The sequence below is a fragment of the Myodes glareolus genome, chromosome 12, assembly GCF_982192425.1.
Source record: "Myodes glareolus chromosome 12, mMyoGla1.1, whole genome shotgun sequence".
In the NCBI taxonomy this organism is placed as follows: Eukaryota; Metazoa; Chordata; class Mammalia; order Rodentia; family Cricetidae; genus Myodes; species Myodes glareolus.
This window is the reverse complement of record NC_142037.1, coordinates 28988860-29004936: the sequence shown is the minus strand read 5'-3', so window position 1 is coordinate 29004936 and position 16077 is coordinate 28988860. Positions and strand designations below refer to the sequence as shown.

The 16077-nt window shown below is 51.4% G+C and overlaps 1 protein-coding gene across 2 annotated transcripts in view; it reads left to right on the top strand.

Moving 5' to 3' along the window:
- The window catches only part of Blk (BLK proto-oncogene, Src family tyrosine kinase), a 55288-nt gene extending 39471 nt beyond the window's left edge, over positions 1-15817 (top strand). For both annotated transcript variants that reach the window (XM_048421938.3, XM_048421937.3), the window contains 10 exons: positions 407-500; positions 1300-1398; positions 2752-2855; positions 6353-6499; positions 6870-7022; positions 7916-8095; positions 9156-9232; positions 12190-12340; positions 14045-14176; positions 15070-15817. In XM_048421938.3, coding sequence (XP_048277895.3) covers positions 407-500; positions 1300-1398; positions 2752-2855; positions 6353-6499; positions 6870-7022; positions 7916-8095; positions 9156-9232; positions 12190-12340; positions 14045-14176; positions 15070-15275 — 1343 coding nt within the window. In that variant the 3' untranslated portion in view covers positions 15276-15817. The remainder of the gene's footprint in view (positions 1-406; positions 501-1299; positions 1399-2751; positions 2856-6352; positions 6500-6869; positions 7023-7915; positions 8096-9155; positions 9233-12189; positions 12341-14044; positions 14177-15069) is intronic.
- Positions 15818-16077: the final 260 nt, after the last annotated feature.

Here is a 16077-nt window from a genome sequence, read left to right as displayed (position 1 = left end):
GCTAGAGTAGTCACACGACTTCTGGGGTAGAGGTTGGGAAAGGATGCTTCAAAGGCAAGGTGGATGCAGGGTCAGCTAGTTACTGACTCCAGACTTCAGAGTCCTACAGCCCTCTGAGAGCTGGCCATAGCTGCTTCCATGTCGATGCCCCTCAAATCTCTGCCCAGGCCTTAGGTCTGAAAGGAAAATGAGGCAGGCAATGAGGGCCAGCCTACTGCTAGAGTAGAGATGGATCTGGGTGTCAGTTCCTGAGAACTCCCCCTGTATTGGCCAAAGAGTAGCCTCGCGTGGCTTCCCTGTGACTAATCATCTTAGGGCTCGGAAGATGGCTTGCCGCACACAGTACCCAGATCTCCACCTTTCTTGGGGACCCCAGTGGTAGCCATCCTTTCCTTGTCGTTTTCAGGGGAGCATTTTGTGGTGGCCCTGTTTGACTACGCGGCCGTGAATGACAGGGACCTGCAGGTGCTGAAGGGAGAGAAGCTCCAGGTCTTGAGGAGGTAAACTTCTAGAATGCTGTCCCTGTCAGCACAGGGTCCCCCACGGTCCATATCCCTGGGGCATCCCTAAAGAGTCTTCACTTTCGCCCTGCCCCTCTCCTGTCTCCGGGTATTTTCTTAAACTCGAGCCATTATCCTCCCCCCATGTCCTTCTGACCAGGTCGTTTCTGTTTCCAGCCTTCTGCTCTGCTGTTAAAATCTAGCAAGAAACCTCTCTGGACCCCACACAGTAACTCCACGTCAGCTTACTTCCTGTGCCCTTCCTCGGTACACCCTCCAGTGTCTGCCTGTTTTCCCCATTCCCCTCTCCCTTCCTCCACCCTGTAAGCCTACACCATGGGGCCCCAAGGTCTAATTGGTTCCTGAAGTTCTGCAGTGGGTTTGAGCTGAACCCATAAGTGCCCTGACCTTTGACCCTACATAGGTTTTTAGTTCTTCCCTTGTCAGCAGCCCTCCCTCCTGGGTTTGTTTTTTTAACCAGTCCCAACTCATCCCATAAGTTTTAGACACGTCCCATCCGTTAAGACAGGGGCCGCTTAGAAAAGGACATGATCCCTGGGCCAGTCAGGCTGTCCGGACAAATCTTTCCTTCTTCCTCTGCACCGTGACCCCTTCTGTCTGCCACATGCTCTGCACAGTGGATGGGCCACTCACACAGCACCTCTTAATCGCCATACTGTCTGTCCATCTCTGCCATCCTGTCTCCCACCAGAACAGGACCTGTTGTAGGGTGCTGGGAGCTGCCGAAAACATCTATGGTGAGCCTCTGTCATATTTCTGTCTCCCCTCTTCCCACTAGCACGGGAGACTGGTGGCTGGCCAGATCGCTCATCACCGGAAGAGAAGGCTATGTGCCCAGCAACTTTGTAGCCCCGGTGGAGACCCTGGAGGTAGAAAAGTAGGTGGATAAACTGCCTGGAGCCAGACGTGTCAGGGTTGCTCTAGCCGTTCTGAGTAGGATAGGGCCAGGACGAGCTGATAGTGGCTGTTGATGAGGGGTTGGGAATCATAGGTTCTGGATCTCGTCTAACACTCTGAGGAATACTGAGGGGGTCTGTCTTCCCATCTGAAAGAAGGGACACTCACCTCCTGGCTTCTCTGGGTGAGATTATCCCCATTGCCTGGTCCCCTCCAGAATCCACAGCAAGGCTCTATGCGACCACCACCTCCCGGGAGAATCCCCAGAGGACTTCTTCAGCGTTCTTCTCACCAGCTTCCATACACAGGGAAGGTCCCCCTCGGCCACTCACCTACTCCCTCACATAGAACAGAGAAATGGGCATGCACCACCTCATGGTGGCGACACTTGCCTCCTTCCCTTCCACACACCGTGAACCCTGGTCTTTCTCCAGAACCATGTTGTATTAGTTATGTCTTCTGTCCCTATTAAAAAAAAAATATATGGTTTATGGGGGGTTTATTTTAGCTCATGGTTTAAAAGAGTACAGTCCATCCCGATGGAAAAGACAAAGTAGAATTCATGGTGGCAGGAATGTACAACTGGGGACCTCTCTCATCTCGGTGGGCCAGGAAGTAGCCAGAGCTCCGGCAGGAAAGCTGAGCTGACTTGTCGCCTCAAGTGACACCCCCATGGCCTCCAGTTAGACCTCATATCTCAAAGGTTCCACAACCTTCCAAATGGAACCACTCGCTGGGGACCACATACAAGCCTGTAGGGAGTATTCTACATCCGACCACAAGTGCCAAGGTCCCCGTGCTGAAGAGAGGGGACTTGGGAAGAAACCAGGCCCAGAAAGCCCCTGGCAGTACTGTTATTCACTCGGAAGGCAAGACAGTGGCAACCTCATGACAACATCTGGTGCCAGGGGGAGGGTAGTGGATCGGGTGTGATTTTGCAGACAGATACCAATAGAGGTCACATAACTGATGTTTTTTTTAATATTTATTTATTATGTACACAATATTCTATCTGTGTGTCTGCCTGCAGGCCAGAAGAGGGCATCAGATCTCATTTCAGATGGCTGTGAGCCACCATGTGGTTGCTGGGAATTGAACTCAGGACCTTTGGAAGAACAGGCAATGCTCTTAACTGCTGAGCCATCTCTCCAGCCCATAACCCATGTTCTTATTTCATCAGGGAAAGCATGAGCTTAGAAGTTGTTGGGAGATGGGATGGAACAGGGTTGCAGGGACTTTGGGGCATCTAACTTAATGAGATGTGAGGACCATCTCAGGATAGGCTTGGGGGTATCCCCAACTCTGAGGCACACCCACTCTTGCTGTTTTCCAGATGGTTCTTCAGGACCATCAGCCGGAAGGATGCTGAAAGGCAGCTGCTGGCTCCGATGAACAAGGCTGGTGCCTTCCTCATCAGAGAGAGTGAGAGCAATCAAGGCAAGTCTGGGGGCCTCCCTGTCCCTCTTGCTGTGTGCGATCCTGGATCCTGGAAAGCCCCCACCGAGGCCTCAGTCTGGAGTGGGAGGGATCCCCGATGGCTTCTGTCCTGTGTCCCTGCCTGGGGGCTGGCTTTGAGGCTGTCCACATCGGCTGTTTTCCTGGCCCCGAGACTGACACCCTTGGGATCTGAATGGCAGGGGCAGTGGAAAGCCCTGTGCCGTGGTGATCATAGCTAAGGGAGGCAGATGGGGGCTGAGGAAGTACCACGTAGCTCCCAGTCTCCGACACATTTTGAAATCAAAGACTCAAGAAGCTCGGAGAATCTTTAAAAAACATCTCAGGCAGAGGCTGACAGGTCTGAGGAGGTTGGCAGGTGGCCTGTGTCTCGGTGTAGATGGGGCAGTGACTGGTGAACTAGAAGCTGCCAGGTATGGTGGCACAGGCCTTTAATTCCAGCACTTGGGAAGCAGAGGCTGGTAGATCTTTATGAAGTTGAGGCCAATCTGGTCTACAATACAAGTTCCAGGACAGCCAGGCCTGTTACATAGAGAAACCTGTTACAAAAGAAAAAAAAAATCAGAGCCAACACCCAAGACTCAGAGATTCATATCTGTGTGTGGCTGAGTCAGATGCTGCTACCAGCCTCAGGCCACTGCTTTTGCTTCCCTCCCTCCTGTCTGCCACTTTCCAAATAATATTCTCCTACATTCTTCTCCTTGTTTATTTATTTTTTTAGAGAGATTCTTGCTATATAGAACAGACTGACCTTAACCTTGTATTACTCCTCATGCATCTGCTGGGAGCTGGGATTACAGGCATGTCCCCCATCCAATTGACATTCCTCCTAATGTCTTTTGTTTTGTTTTGGAGACAAGGCCTCACTTGTTTTTGTGGTTCTGGGACTCAAACTCAGGACCTTAAACTCTAGTCAACCCCTCTACCAACTAAACTGCGCCCCAGATCCTTAATGTCCTTCTTATTATACAATAGGAAGCATGTACATTGCATGCAAAACTGTGAGCGACTATAAACTACAGAGAGCAATAAATAAAACCCTATGTAACCACAGCCAGAAGGCAGAACATTCTAGATGTAGAAGAGCCCCTCACTCCTCCACTGGTCTCTTCCCTGAGATGTGATTGGCTTGTCTAGAGTCCTTTCTTCTGCTGGCTAACTCTTTGGTTAGCTTTCTACAGTGCTATTCTGCTGTGGGTTCACTTAACACTGTGGGATTCTCCATCAGTATGTTCCCCATAACCCCGAAGCAGAATCCTACCCTGCATGGCAAAGTCACGGCCTATATTTCAAGCTAAGCAAGAAGCTGCCTCAGAAGCCCCGTGCAACCCTTGGGATGCCCCTCGGCTTCTCAAGCAGCTGGTTATTGGTTTCTGTGTGCGGAGCTACTGACATCCTGACTGAGAGGTAGACAGACTCTTCAGTGGTAAGGAATTTGAGAGGAAAGGGTTCAGTGGGGAGGGTAGGAGAGGAGAGAGGGTGATGGAGAGTGAGGATGACTGTGACCCATGATACAGTGCCAAAACTAGTGAAAGAATAATAATATCTTTTTGTGTTTTGTTTTGATTTTTGTTTTTTGCTGTTGTTGTTGTTGTTTTGTTTTTCGAGACAGGATTTCTTTTTCTAATAGCCTGGCTGTCCTGGAACTAGCTCTTGTAGACCAGACTGACCTTGACCTCAGAGATCATTCTGCCTCTGCCTCCCGAGTGCTGGGATCAAAGGTGTGTGCCACAACCACCCAGCAAAGCCTTTTTTGTTTTTTAACAAAACAAAATAAGAATGGTGGGGTGTAGAGATGGCTGGTAAGAGCACTCGCTGCTCTCCCAGAGGAGCCAGGTTCATTCCCAACACCCACGTGGCAGTTTACAAATGTCTATAGCTCCAATCCCAGGGGAATTGGCACCTTCCTCTGGCCTCTGGGTTTTGCACACGCATGGTGCACAGATATACAAGTAAGCAAAATGTACAATAGAAGTAAATGTTTAAACACCCAAACTAAGCCAGGTGTGGTGGTACACACCTTTAAACTCAGCGCTTGGGAAGCAGAGGCAGATGGATCCTTGTGAGTTGGAGGCCAGCCTGGGCAATAGAGTGAATTTCAGTACAGCCAGGGCCACACGGAGAAACTCTTCTTCAGAAAAAAACAAAAACAAATCCATACTTCTCCAACGCCCCAGGCAGCCCAGCCACTTCCCAAAGACAGGAGGTTCCATCGACATGGAGCTGACAGCACTGGGATGCTCTTTAACATTACCCAGTTGCTGTAAAGCAGGCAGGACCTTGGAGGGCTTCAAGTTTCAGGAGCCACATCTAGTGAAGGAAAGAAAGAAAGAAAGAAAGAAAGAAAGAAAGAAAGAAAGAAAGAAAGAAAGAAAGAAAGGAATGCTTTGGCATTTATACAGGCGCAGCATCCCGGTGGCAAAAGCTCTTGACCTCACTGTGCTGGTGTGAGATCGTTGGACTCAATAGTGCCCGCTCTAGGTCCTCAGAGACAGAGGCATGGTTGCGAGAGCAGGTTGGAGTGGGGAAGTCTGCAGTATCCCATCTAGGGCTAAGGTCCGGTGCAAGGGCTGCGGCAGCCTTAAAGTGTGTTGGACGGGAGTGCGGCCTCTTGGCATTCTTTTGCAAGTAGGTTGTGAGGAACACATAGGCCAAGAAAAGACACAAGCAGGAAAGAGGCTTGAGACACGAAAGCACCCAAAGCTATCAGCCTGGACCGGTATCAAGGGCCTCATGCAGAGAAGTGTCCTGGCCTGACCCCTTGTGGCGGAGGGTGGGACTGCGTCTCAAAAGAGCACCCACAGGGAAAGTGGAGCCATTCTGAACCCCAAGCCGGCTGTTAACTTTCAGAGTAACCTCCTTTCAGTGTCTCTATATCTCACAAATAAAGAGTTTGAAAATGGGGGAATCTGTGGCCGTCACGCGGCCCAACAGAGGCGTTTTATAAAAGGTTTAAGGAAAGAAGTTTCTTAACTGAAAATTCTTCCTTTCTATGTATTAATCTCTTGCCGCCTGCTTCCTTGTTAATCTGAAAAATGTCAACACAGACTATAAAACACTGTGTGAATTTGGAAAGGCCTCTGGGAAATGGCTTGCTATGCCTCTAGAAAGAGTATGGAACTAAAGAGCCTGACTGGCCATTTCTCTGGGGAAGTCTTCAGGCCGCAAGTCAAAGATACTAAACCTCCGAGTCTCCTGGCAACCCTCTGTATCTCAGGTACTCCAATAGAGGACCCGTGTATAGCTGAGAAACGGTCCTGTCTGCCCCTGAGTTCCTGGTTCCCTGCAGTTTGGGAACTCAAGGAAAAGTCTGGGTCAGACATCCAAATAGGAAGTGTTGTGGAAGAGTGGAGTTAGACCAAAGGGAAAGGGGGATTGCCCTGAAATGGCTGAAAACAGAATTGGGGGTACTTTTTTCAGCTCACAGGAGCCCCACTTCTAGTCCTGCCTCACTTCTCACGTGTCTATTAACCCTCTAGGTGCCTTTTCCCTGTCTGTGAAGGATGTCACCACCCAGGGGGAGGTGGTCAAGCACTATAAGATCCGCTCCCTGGATGACGGTGGCTATTACATCTCTCCTCGGGTCACCTTCCCCACCCTCCAGGCCCTGGTGCAGCACTATTCCAGTAAGAGGTGTTGGGGTGGGGAGGAGGGTCCCAGAGGAACTCTCGGGTTCTCTATTGTATGATCCCACACGGTATGAGTCAACTGGAAGGCAGGGGTGTCCGCCGAGCCAGACTTCAGGAATTGTCAAGTTTCGGCTTAATGATTCAAAGTCAGTGGGCTTAATGATTCAAAGTCAGCGGCCTAATGCTCAGCATGGGCCTACTTGGAAAGTAACAAGGACCTGCAGTCCCAGAGAGGGCAGGTTTCAGACACCATGTCCTGCCTGCCACGGTGGGAGGGAAGAGACAAGGGACAGAGCTGGGGACAATGTGGTTCCTAAGGGAAGTCTGCTCTGATGGCCTCTAGCTTCTCTTTTCTTCCCTGATACAGAGAAAGGGGATGGTTTGTGCCAGAAGTTGACCCTGCCCTGTGTGAGCCCAGCCCCGAAGAACCCCTGGGCACAGGATGAATGGGAAATCCCCAGGCAGTCTCTCAAGCTGGTCCGGAAACTTGGGTCTGGGCAGTTTGGAGAAGTCTGGATGGGTGAGTGGTGACATCCCAGGCTCGCTCTCTCTACTCTGTGTTCTGAGCCTGAAGTGGCCATGGGGGCCATGTGTGGCTCCATATGAGCAGCACACCCCCTTCCCTGAGGTGCCTGTGAGGGGCAGACGCATACCTGTATACCTTTACAGAAGAGCTAATAAGGCCTGATGCCAAGGGATCCACATCGTTGCTCTATCTTCTTTGCAACAGAAGAGAATCAAATCCAGGTCTCCCTGAATTTAAGCCAGTTCCTCTTTCATTCCCAATTGGTTGCTAGCTTTGTGGCTGGCTTACGTGGATTCGACCATTTTGTCAGGTCCTCATATCTCCAACTGTCTAGACAGAAGCTGTTCATCAGGCACTGGGAGCCAAGAGCCAAGCGGCAGGAGCTCAGGGCTCTGTACAAACGGAAGCCACGCTTGCCCCAGCGCTCACACCATTCCATCACGGCTGCTGCCTGCTGCTAACTTACAGCACTATCCAAACAGAACATACGGCCCTTTGTCTTATTTTTATTCTGCTCTGGTCCATGTCTCCAGGGCACAAGTTCAAAGCCCCATTCTGATGCCACCCAGAACTGAGACACCTGTGGTTTGAGCTGCAGACCTGGTTCTCACAGGGCTCATGACCCTGGGAAGCACTGGTTCCGGCTATTAACTTACACCCTTTAGTGGGTGTCATCCCTTCCCTCAGACTGTGTGAATTCCACCACAGCCCGAGGCTCCATCATGGGGCTTGCCACAACAAGCTGGAATCTTACACAAGACATGCACTCCCATCATCTCCCTCAGGGACCCGCTTGGACCTTGAGCCCACCAAGAGTAGGGCTTGAATCTGTGGTGAAGGGTTTTCTCCAACGTCTGAGTGGCTCCTTCATTCTCCTGCCCTGTCAGGTTATTACAAAAACAATGTGAAGGTGGCTGTCAAGACTCTGAAGGAGGGGACCATGTCTCCAGAAGCGTTCTTGGGCGAGGCCAACGTGATGAAAAGCCTTCAGCACGAAAGGCTGGTCCGTCTTTATGCCGTGGTCACCAGAGAGCCCATCTACATTGTCACTGAGTACATGGCCAGAGGTGGGGCCCCTTCCCTCTCTACAGGACAGGTCTTAGAAGGCAAAAACAAGAGTGGGGCATGGTGGTGGGTTTGTCTGGCCTGGGGGTTCCTGTGGGATCTATAAGCTTGATCTTATGAGAAGGGAGGCTGAGAAACAAGGTGGAATCATTTTCCCAGAGCCATGTTCTCAGCTCAGGGGAAACTCAGCCTTCCAGAGCATGAGTTTTGTTTCTGGAGTGTGTTTTCCACTCCCAGAGCATGCCCCATGTTTCCAGACCTCGGTTTGTTTGTTTGTTTATTTCTGAGGCACACACATCATGCTTTGATCCCTGCTATGATGCACAGAGCCTTGCACAATAGGAAGAGCCATAGACTGGGCATCCAGAGGAGGACCAAATAACCCAGTTCCACCTCTTCCCGGCTATGGGAGCTCTGGCAACCCCGTGAACATTTCACAGCATGGATGACAAGGGAAATGGTACTTGGCAGCCTCTATTTTGGGCCTGGCAGTTTCTGCAGTGTCTCCCCAGGGGACAGTTGGCCAGGAATGAGACCTGACTTTACCCTCCACCTAAGGGATCTCACCACTCCTGTGGCCCTGATATCACCTTACTTCCTCCAGGTCCTTAATGTGACCATGCTAACTATAATCATTGCCACCAAGGGAATCGGCATCACAGGCTGTGCCGGGTACTTGCCTCCTGGCTGAATTTCCAAGAGCACCTACCTGGCAGTGGACTTGGTGGAGGACCCGCATTTTTTTAAACCTGCCCTAGCTCTCTCCTCTGGTGTCTTCCTGTTAACACTTCCCTCCGGGGACATCTTTCTCAAGGAGGGAAGTGGACCAAGAAAGACACACAGGAACATGATGCTGGGAAAGAACCCGAACCTTAGGCCCAGCTCTACTGCCCAAGAGACCCTAGGCATGTCCCTAAACTTGACTGAAAACTTACTTTTGGAAGTCTAGGGGTGAGTGTTTCTGTGAAGTATGAGGCTCCTCAGCCATAGGCAGACCCTCCATGGACCTGGAGAGCAGAGCCGGGGTCCACCACTGTGCAGTTCCTGTCTCTCTTTTCCTAGGATGCTTGCTGGATTTTCTGAAAACGGATGAAGGCAGCAGATTGTCCCTCCCCAGGCTGATTGACATGTCAGCCCAGGTTGGTATGCTATGAAGCAGAAGAGGCCTGGAGGGATGAACCCCCCCCCCCTCCTGTGCTTTGAGTCCCCTGGTGAGAGGCTGTGCTGGTCAGATGTGGGCTGGGCTGTGAAAAACAGAAAGCCTGAAGTACTAAATGCATAAGTACCTAGAGGTGGACAGGTGAGAGGCTCTGCCCGCTGGTGTCTTCCGCTGGGCACAGAATCTTAGCATGGAATGGCATCTTACTATGCCCAGTGGTTGCTGGCTTTACTACCTGCCTCTTAGGAGATGAGGATTAAAATCCCATCTTCTTCGCTCTAGGGACATTCCCATTACATTTGTTCTTACACGTCCTCCCCTCTCCACTTGCCTCAATGACCCTCTTGGCTGCAAGGGGGTCTGGGAAATGTAGTTCCAATTCTGGGCAGCCATGATGGGATAAGATAGTTCTCTTGAAGGTAGAGACGGCAATGGGTGTTGGAAAGCTAGGGAAGAGGCAAGAATTCTGTTTAGTAGCAGGCAGGTACGCTTTGCTCTGACTTTGTTTTTTAACATACCTGTCTTGTTCCAGCACCAGTAAGTCTTGGTGCAGCCCTGGACTGGCCCTAGCCTGATGGGCAGGCATGAGCCACTCATAGTAGAAGGGATATACTTTTCTAGACACACACACACACACACACACACACACACACACACACACACACACGTCTATCATCAGAGAATTCCAGACCCCAGTTGTCCTGGACTGGCCTTTGGTTCCCTCTGGGTCCATGTATAGACGTCTCCAACTTCTGTGAGGCAAGAGCAGAATCAAGGTGGGGCAGTATGGGTATCTTTCTCCCCCGGGGACTCTAGCTGAGGGGTCTAACTGGCAGGAAGACACATCTGGTGGCTCTGAGTGCAGCTGTCAAAACTGGAACTCTCAGCAAGAAAGCTGTGGTCTGTGGTCAGTCTGTGAGACATACTGTTGACACCTACAGAGCTGAGAAGGGGAGCCTTTCTGCCCACACTCTAACCCACTTGTCCGCTTGCCCACTTTAACTTCCTCCGCTGTCCCATATTATCTGCAGCTGGTATCAAACTCAGGAACTGAGGTCACGCTGTCTTTTTTCCACTGGGGTAGCAGAGACCTGCCGAGGTAGCTAGTGGGGCGGGTGCAGAAAGTTCACCCCGGCCGCTGGTTTTGAGGAAGGCGCTTGATGCTCAGGATCCCAGTCATTCCGTTTCCTTATCTTTCCTTGCCCGTTCTCTTTTCACTCCACCACACAAAGACCCTCCCCCCAAGGAAACACTGGGTCCTCTCCCTGTGGCCTCTGCAGTCACAAGGACAGTGCCCAGTGCCCTAGCATACCCGTCTATTTTGTGCAGATTGTCTTGAACTCTTCCTGTCCACAGATTCCCAGCCAGTGCCCAGGACCCACCCTCCTTGTCAGAGGTCATGCCCACCAAGGCTTTCCTGGACAAGGGATGTTATTGGTTCTTCTCTTGGACCATTTGTCCCTCATCAATGGATGAACAAGCCTTTCGGTGTCCTTGGTTACGAAACAACAGGGAAGAGAGCTGCTAGAGAGCCCAGGCTCTCTCCTTTGTAGCATCTTTTCTACAGAGCAGTCTGGCCCACTGTCTTCTATGTTCACGTAGTTTCTTTTTTCGAACGCTGACCAATGCGTGTTACGTAAGAATGTGAGCACCTCCCGAGCTGCCCAGGTAGAAACTGCGTAGGCTCAGGCTCGACACCCTTCACAGCCTCGCACTAGCAAACACATACTGAGTGAGTGGCTTCTCAAGGGAGTGAAGGAGTAAAGGAAGCGACTCATGCATGAAGCAGGGCACGTGGAAACAGAAGATGTGGGAACCAGGGGCTGGGGTGTGGCTCAGCAGGAGAGAAGCTGCGAGTGTGTGTACCTGAGTTCCTGGGCAAGTAGGTTCCTGTCAGAGGCTGGCAGCCTGCAGGGACAGACGAGAGCTAAGGTGGCTTCATCCATCCATCAGTGAGTGACTTGGTGCAGGTGATTGGGACAGATATGGCTCCTCTTCCATGAGAACCTCTGCTCCCCTGAATTCCACCCTTCCCCGACAAGGGTTCACTTGGGGCAGGGAACAGGTCCAGGGCCTCAGCTGCAGTCAGCTCATTGGACACTGGCCTTAACTTTGCGTCCTGAGATGATGTCTGATGTTGCAGATCAGACTGTGTTAGGGGAGGCTACTTGTTCTTCCCGGCTGCCCAGCTATCTTAGACCCAAAATAATCACACAGAAACTGTATTAAATTAAATCACTGCTTGGCCCATTAGCTCTAGCTTCTTATTGGCTAACTCTTACATTAATTTAACCCACTTCTATTAATCTGTGTACCGCCACATGGCAGTGGCATCTGGCAAAGACTCGGCATGCCTGACTCTGGCGGTGGCTCCACGGCGGCTCTCTGACTCCGCCCTTCTTTCTCCCAGCATTCAGCCTAGCTTTCCCTGCCTACCTAAGTTCTGCCTTGCTATAGATTCAAAGCAGCTTCTTTATTCATTAATGGTAATCACAGAACACAGAGGGGAATCCCTCATCAAGACTGTGACCCCCACACACACCAAAGAAGTGACACAGCCTCTTGGACATTAGTGATCCCAAGGCATGGTTGACTCCTCTGAGAGAACTGTCCTCTGGGGGAGCAATCCTGTCCTTCCCCACTATCCCTGTACACCCTGTTTATTCTTTCTTCTCTGTCTCCCTTAACCACAGACTTCCTTTGCTATTTCTGGCCTGTAGAACCTTGGAGACAGTTGCCTGGGACAGGAGGACAGGGGTGGGGGAGGCAGTTCAACTGTTTGACGAGAACTTCTCTGCTGCCCTGGGCTCTGGGCTGGTCTCATGGGGAGGGGTGGGTGCTTCCCTCCACCAGCCTTGCTCCTCATTACCTGGCAGGGGAGGTGAGGCTGGAGGGCTCCGTTCTTGCTGCCCTCCACCATGTGACCCGTTCCCTCAGATCGCAGAGGGGATGGCTTACATAGAGCGCATGAATTCCATTCACCGTGACCTGCGGGCGGCCAACATCCTGGTATCTGAGACCTTGTGTTGCAAAATCGCTGACTTCGGCTTGGCCAGGATCATCGACAGTGAATACACTGCCCAAGAGGGTGAGCAGACTCTCCCCCTCCCCCGCCTCAGCGTTTAGACTTCTCAATTCCCTGGGGCCCCCTCGAATGCCTCCTTGGTCCTGGAGAGGAGTCGGGAGACCCATGGGCCTTGTGTGTGCCATGATGCTGGCCTTTTCTTAGCTTGTTCAGCACTTCCTTTCCCTGGATAGAAGAGGGGGTGGGGCAGAGAAGCACCTCGGGTGTAGGAGCACCTTGGGACTCTTCATTCAGAATGGCCTTGGAATGCTGAACTATCTCCGACCCCGACCTGGAGACAGTCACGCACAGGGATCTTAGCAAAGGGTCTGAGGAATCCTGCAGTGGTGCTTAATTCCCACGTGTTTCACCTGCTGATCCTCCGACTGAATTGAGAGCATATTTTCTTCCACTCAGTTCCTATCAACCTCCTGTGGAAGGAGGATGTCATGGAGCACAACTTGGAAAACAGGTTTCAAACGAAACCTAAGCATCATCCGACTCTGGCACCCAAGTAAGGGGCACTACGGAGCACTCTGCCTTGTTAATATGAATGAGGAAAATTGACTTTGTCGGGAGACTCTGGTGCACGGAGCAAGCAAGCAGTATCAGCTGAATGTGCGCTAAGCAGTGGATTCAGGAGGATAGCCAAGGCTTGGGGATCCATTCTTCTCCTCAGGGAACTTCAGGCTGGTGCCTAGGACTGAGAAAACAGTGCTAAGCCTGAGGTACCGGCTGTGGGCTTTGCCGTTCTCCCACACAGTGGCCCTCAGAGGTGCGTCTGCATGCCAGGGTTTCCTTTTGCAGGAAAGGATCGGCTGAGGCATAAATCTGTTAAAATGGCTCTCCCTTGCCATGGTCCCTGCCACTAAACTAGGCCATATGAGATAAGAAAGGATCCTTCCACCCCAGATGGAAATGCACAGGGCTGGAGGCATAGCTTGTTTAGCAGAGTGCTTCCCCGGCATGCACAAAGCCCTCAGTTCCATATTCAACACAAACAGGGCATGGTGGGGCATAGCTGTAATCCCAGCTCTCAGAAGGCTGTGGCAGGAGGATCAGGAGTTTAAGATTATCCTTGGCTACATCAAGTTGGAGGCCAGTCTGGGATACACAAGACCCTATCTCCAAAACCCAAAACCAGACCAAACAGGACCGCAGATAGAAGCCTGTGTTAGTGACCCTGAGGGTCGACAGGTTTTAAGAACACCTAAGATTGTGGCAAACAACTGTATCTTCCCATATCCTTGTGTATCCAATGTCCACACCCTAAAATACCTCCAATGGGAACAGATAGGATGGGGCTGAATGTAACAATGTTTCTTTGGGTTGCCAGCTCACAAACAATGAGATGAAGGCTTATGAACTTATGAAAGCTCAGCCTTAGCTTAGTCTTGTCCCATTAGCTCTTATAACGTAAATTAACCTGCTTTCATTAATATACACTTTACCATGTGGCTTCTTACCTTTCTTTCATTCTATATGTCCAACTCCCTCCATGCCTCATTAGTGTCTCCTCTGTACCCCAATTATCTCCTCCTACTTCCCCTCTCTGCCTGGAAGTCCTACCTACATCTGCTGCCTAACCATTGGCAGTTCAGCTCTTTAGTACACCAAACACAACAATACATTTTCACACTGGGTACAAATATCCCGCAACAGCTGTGGCTGCCGTTGGATGAGGGTGGAGAGTGGGCAGTCCCTGACGCTAATGCACTTTCCTGGCAGGGGCCAAGTTCCCCATCAAGTGGACTGCCCCAGAGGCCATCCACTTCGGGGTGTTCACCATCAAGGCTGATGTATGGTCCTTCGGAGTCCTGCTGATGGAGATCATCACATACGGGCGTGTTCCCTACCCAGGTAGGTTCTATCCCTGAACTTCTCGCCATCCTCCTGGAGCATCCTGGTGGTGGCTCCCCAGGCTCAGTGCCTGTAGGTACCACACACTGGTCAGGGCAGGTCCTGTCACAGGTCCACAGGGCTTCATCCTTCCCTCCCGCAGAGCTCGCATGGATCTCCAGGAGCAAGCACAGTGAGTGTTAGGGGACAGGTTATAGGTGGAGGACAAGATTGTCAGCTTCACCTTGTCCCTGAGGGTGGGATCTCCAAAGTCATATCCTGACATGAGGCATTTGACTCATGCCTAAGAGGATCCAGGCAGCAGCTGTGGGTGGGTGCTTTCCACAGTGTCCACCTTCAGTGAATACTTACGTAGGTCACATCCAGGAGAAGCTGCCTATGATCACCGGAAACCCTACAGTTCCTTCTCAACTCTTCTCCAAACAGTGGAAAGCAAAAGACATCCTTAAATATGTCACCAGGGCTGAGGAGATGACTCAGGGGTCTCACACACACACACACACACACACACACACACACACAGAGAGAGAGAGAGAGAGAGAGAGAGAGAGAGAGAGAGAGAGAGAGAGAGAAAATTAGGGAAAAAATTGGATGACCCCAGAGCCAGAAGTAATGGCTCTTGTGATCCCAGCACTTGGGAGACTGAGACAAACCTCTTGAGTTCAAGGCTAGCCTGGGTTATTCAAGAAAACCCTGTCTTTAAAAACAAAAACAAAAACAAAAAAAACAAAGTGGTACCACCTCCATACCTATGTTGTGACCTTCCAGGATTAGAATGGTCATAGCATGTCAGAGCCTGCTCTCTCCCATCTAGTCCTGGTCTACTGCCCTCAGAGCCAATGACTGCGCCCCTGGGGTATCTGCCCTGAAGCACCTTGTCTGCCCTCCTGCAGGGATGAGTAACCCTGAGGTCATCCGCAGCCTGGAGCAAGGCTATCGCATGCCGTGCCCGGAGACGTGTCCACCAGAGTTGTACCGTGACATCATCACCGAGTGCTGGCGAGGCCGGCCTGAGGAGCGACCCACCTTTGAGTTTCTGCAGTCGGTGTTGGAAGACTTCTACACAGCCACGGAGGGCCAGTATGAGCTGCAGCCCTAGCCACCCCCGGACGCTGCAGGGCTCCCTGCCTGAGCCTCCTGCTAGACGCTTACTTCGGGTTAATTGTTCTCACCTGGCTCCTCTTCTAGACCAGACAGGCTGTAAAATCAGGACGGAATGGCTTACCTACTTTTCAAGTGAGGGAACCAGGAGACTTCATGGTCGGGCGTGGACTCTGAAGGCAGATCTCTGGTCCACCCTTCACTGGCCGTGTGCCTTTGGGTGTGTTAGCTAGCCACTCTGTGTCTCCCATTCCTTGCATGTAAAACAAGGAAAGATTGTATTAGAACTTCCCTACAATTGTGTTCAGGCCCGGGAGGGTGCTGAGAGCTCAGTCTGAACTGTAAGTGATGGACAATGTGTAAGGCTGTCGTAAGCCAGAGGGTGGCTGATGGCAGACACCAGGGGTCCTACTTCTCTGGCCTTCAGAGCCTCAACATCAAGTGCCTCCCTGTCTGCTGCTCCGGAACCTCCAGGTAGCCCTGGCCTGTCTGTGCCCCTGCACTTTGGGACTTTTCTATAATAAACTCATGAGAGTTTTACATCTTTCCAGGTCTTTACTGGTGACACAATCAGACACACGAAGTGTGTGTAGGATTTGGGGAGCTCCCTGAGCAATTTCCAGCAAACACTGGGCACAACCGACAATGTCTGTTCTGGCCAGCAGGTGGCAGTCTCACCCCACAAACCCTGGGTTTGAAATTCCTGGGCTCCATAGAAGCTAAGTACTTTGTGCTCAGAGTTCCCCTCAAACAGGGACAGAAAACCACGAGATGGGGTGGGGAATCCCCCTAAGTGTGGC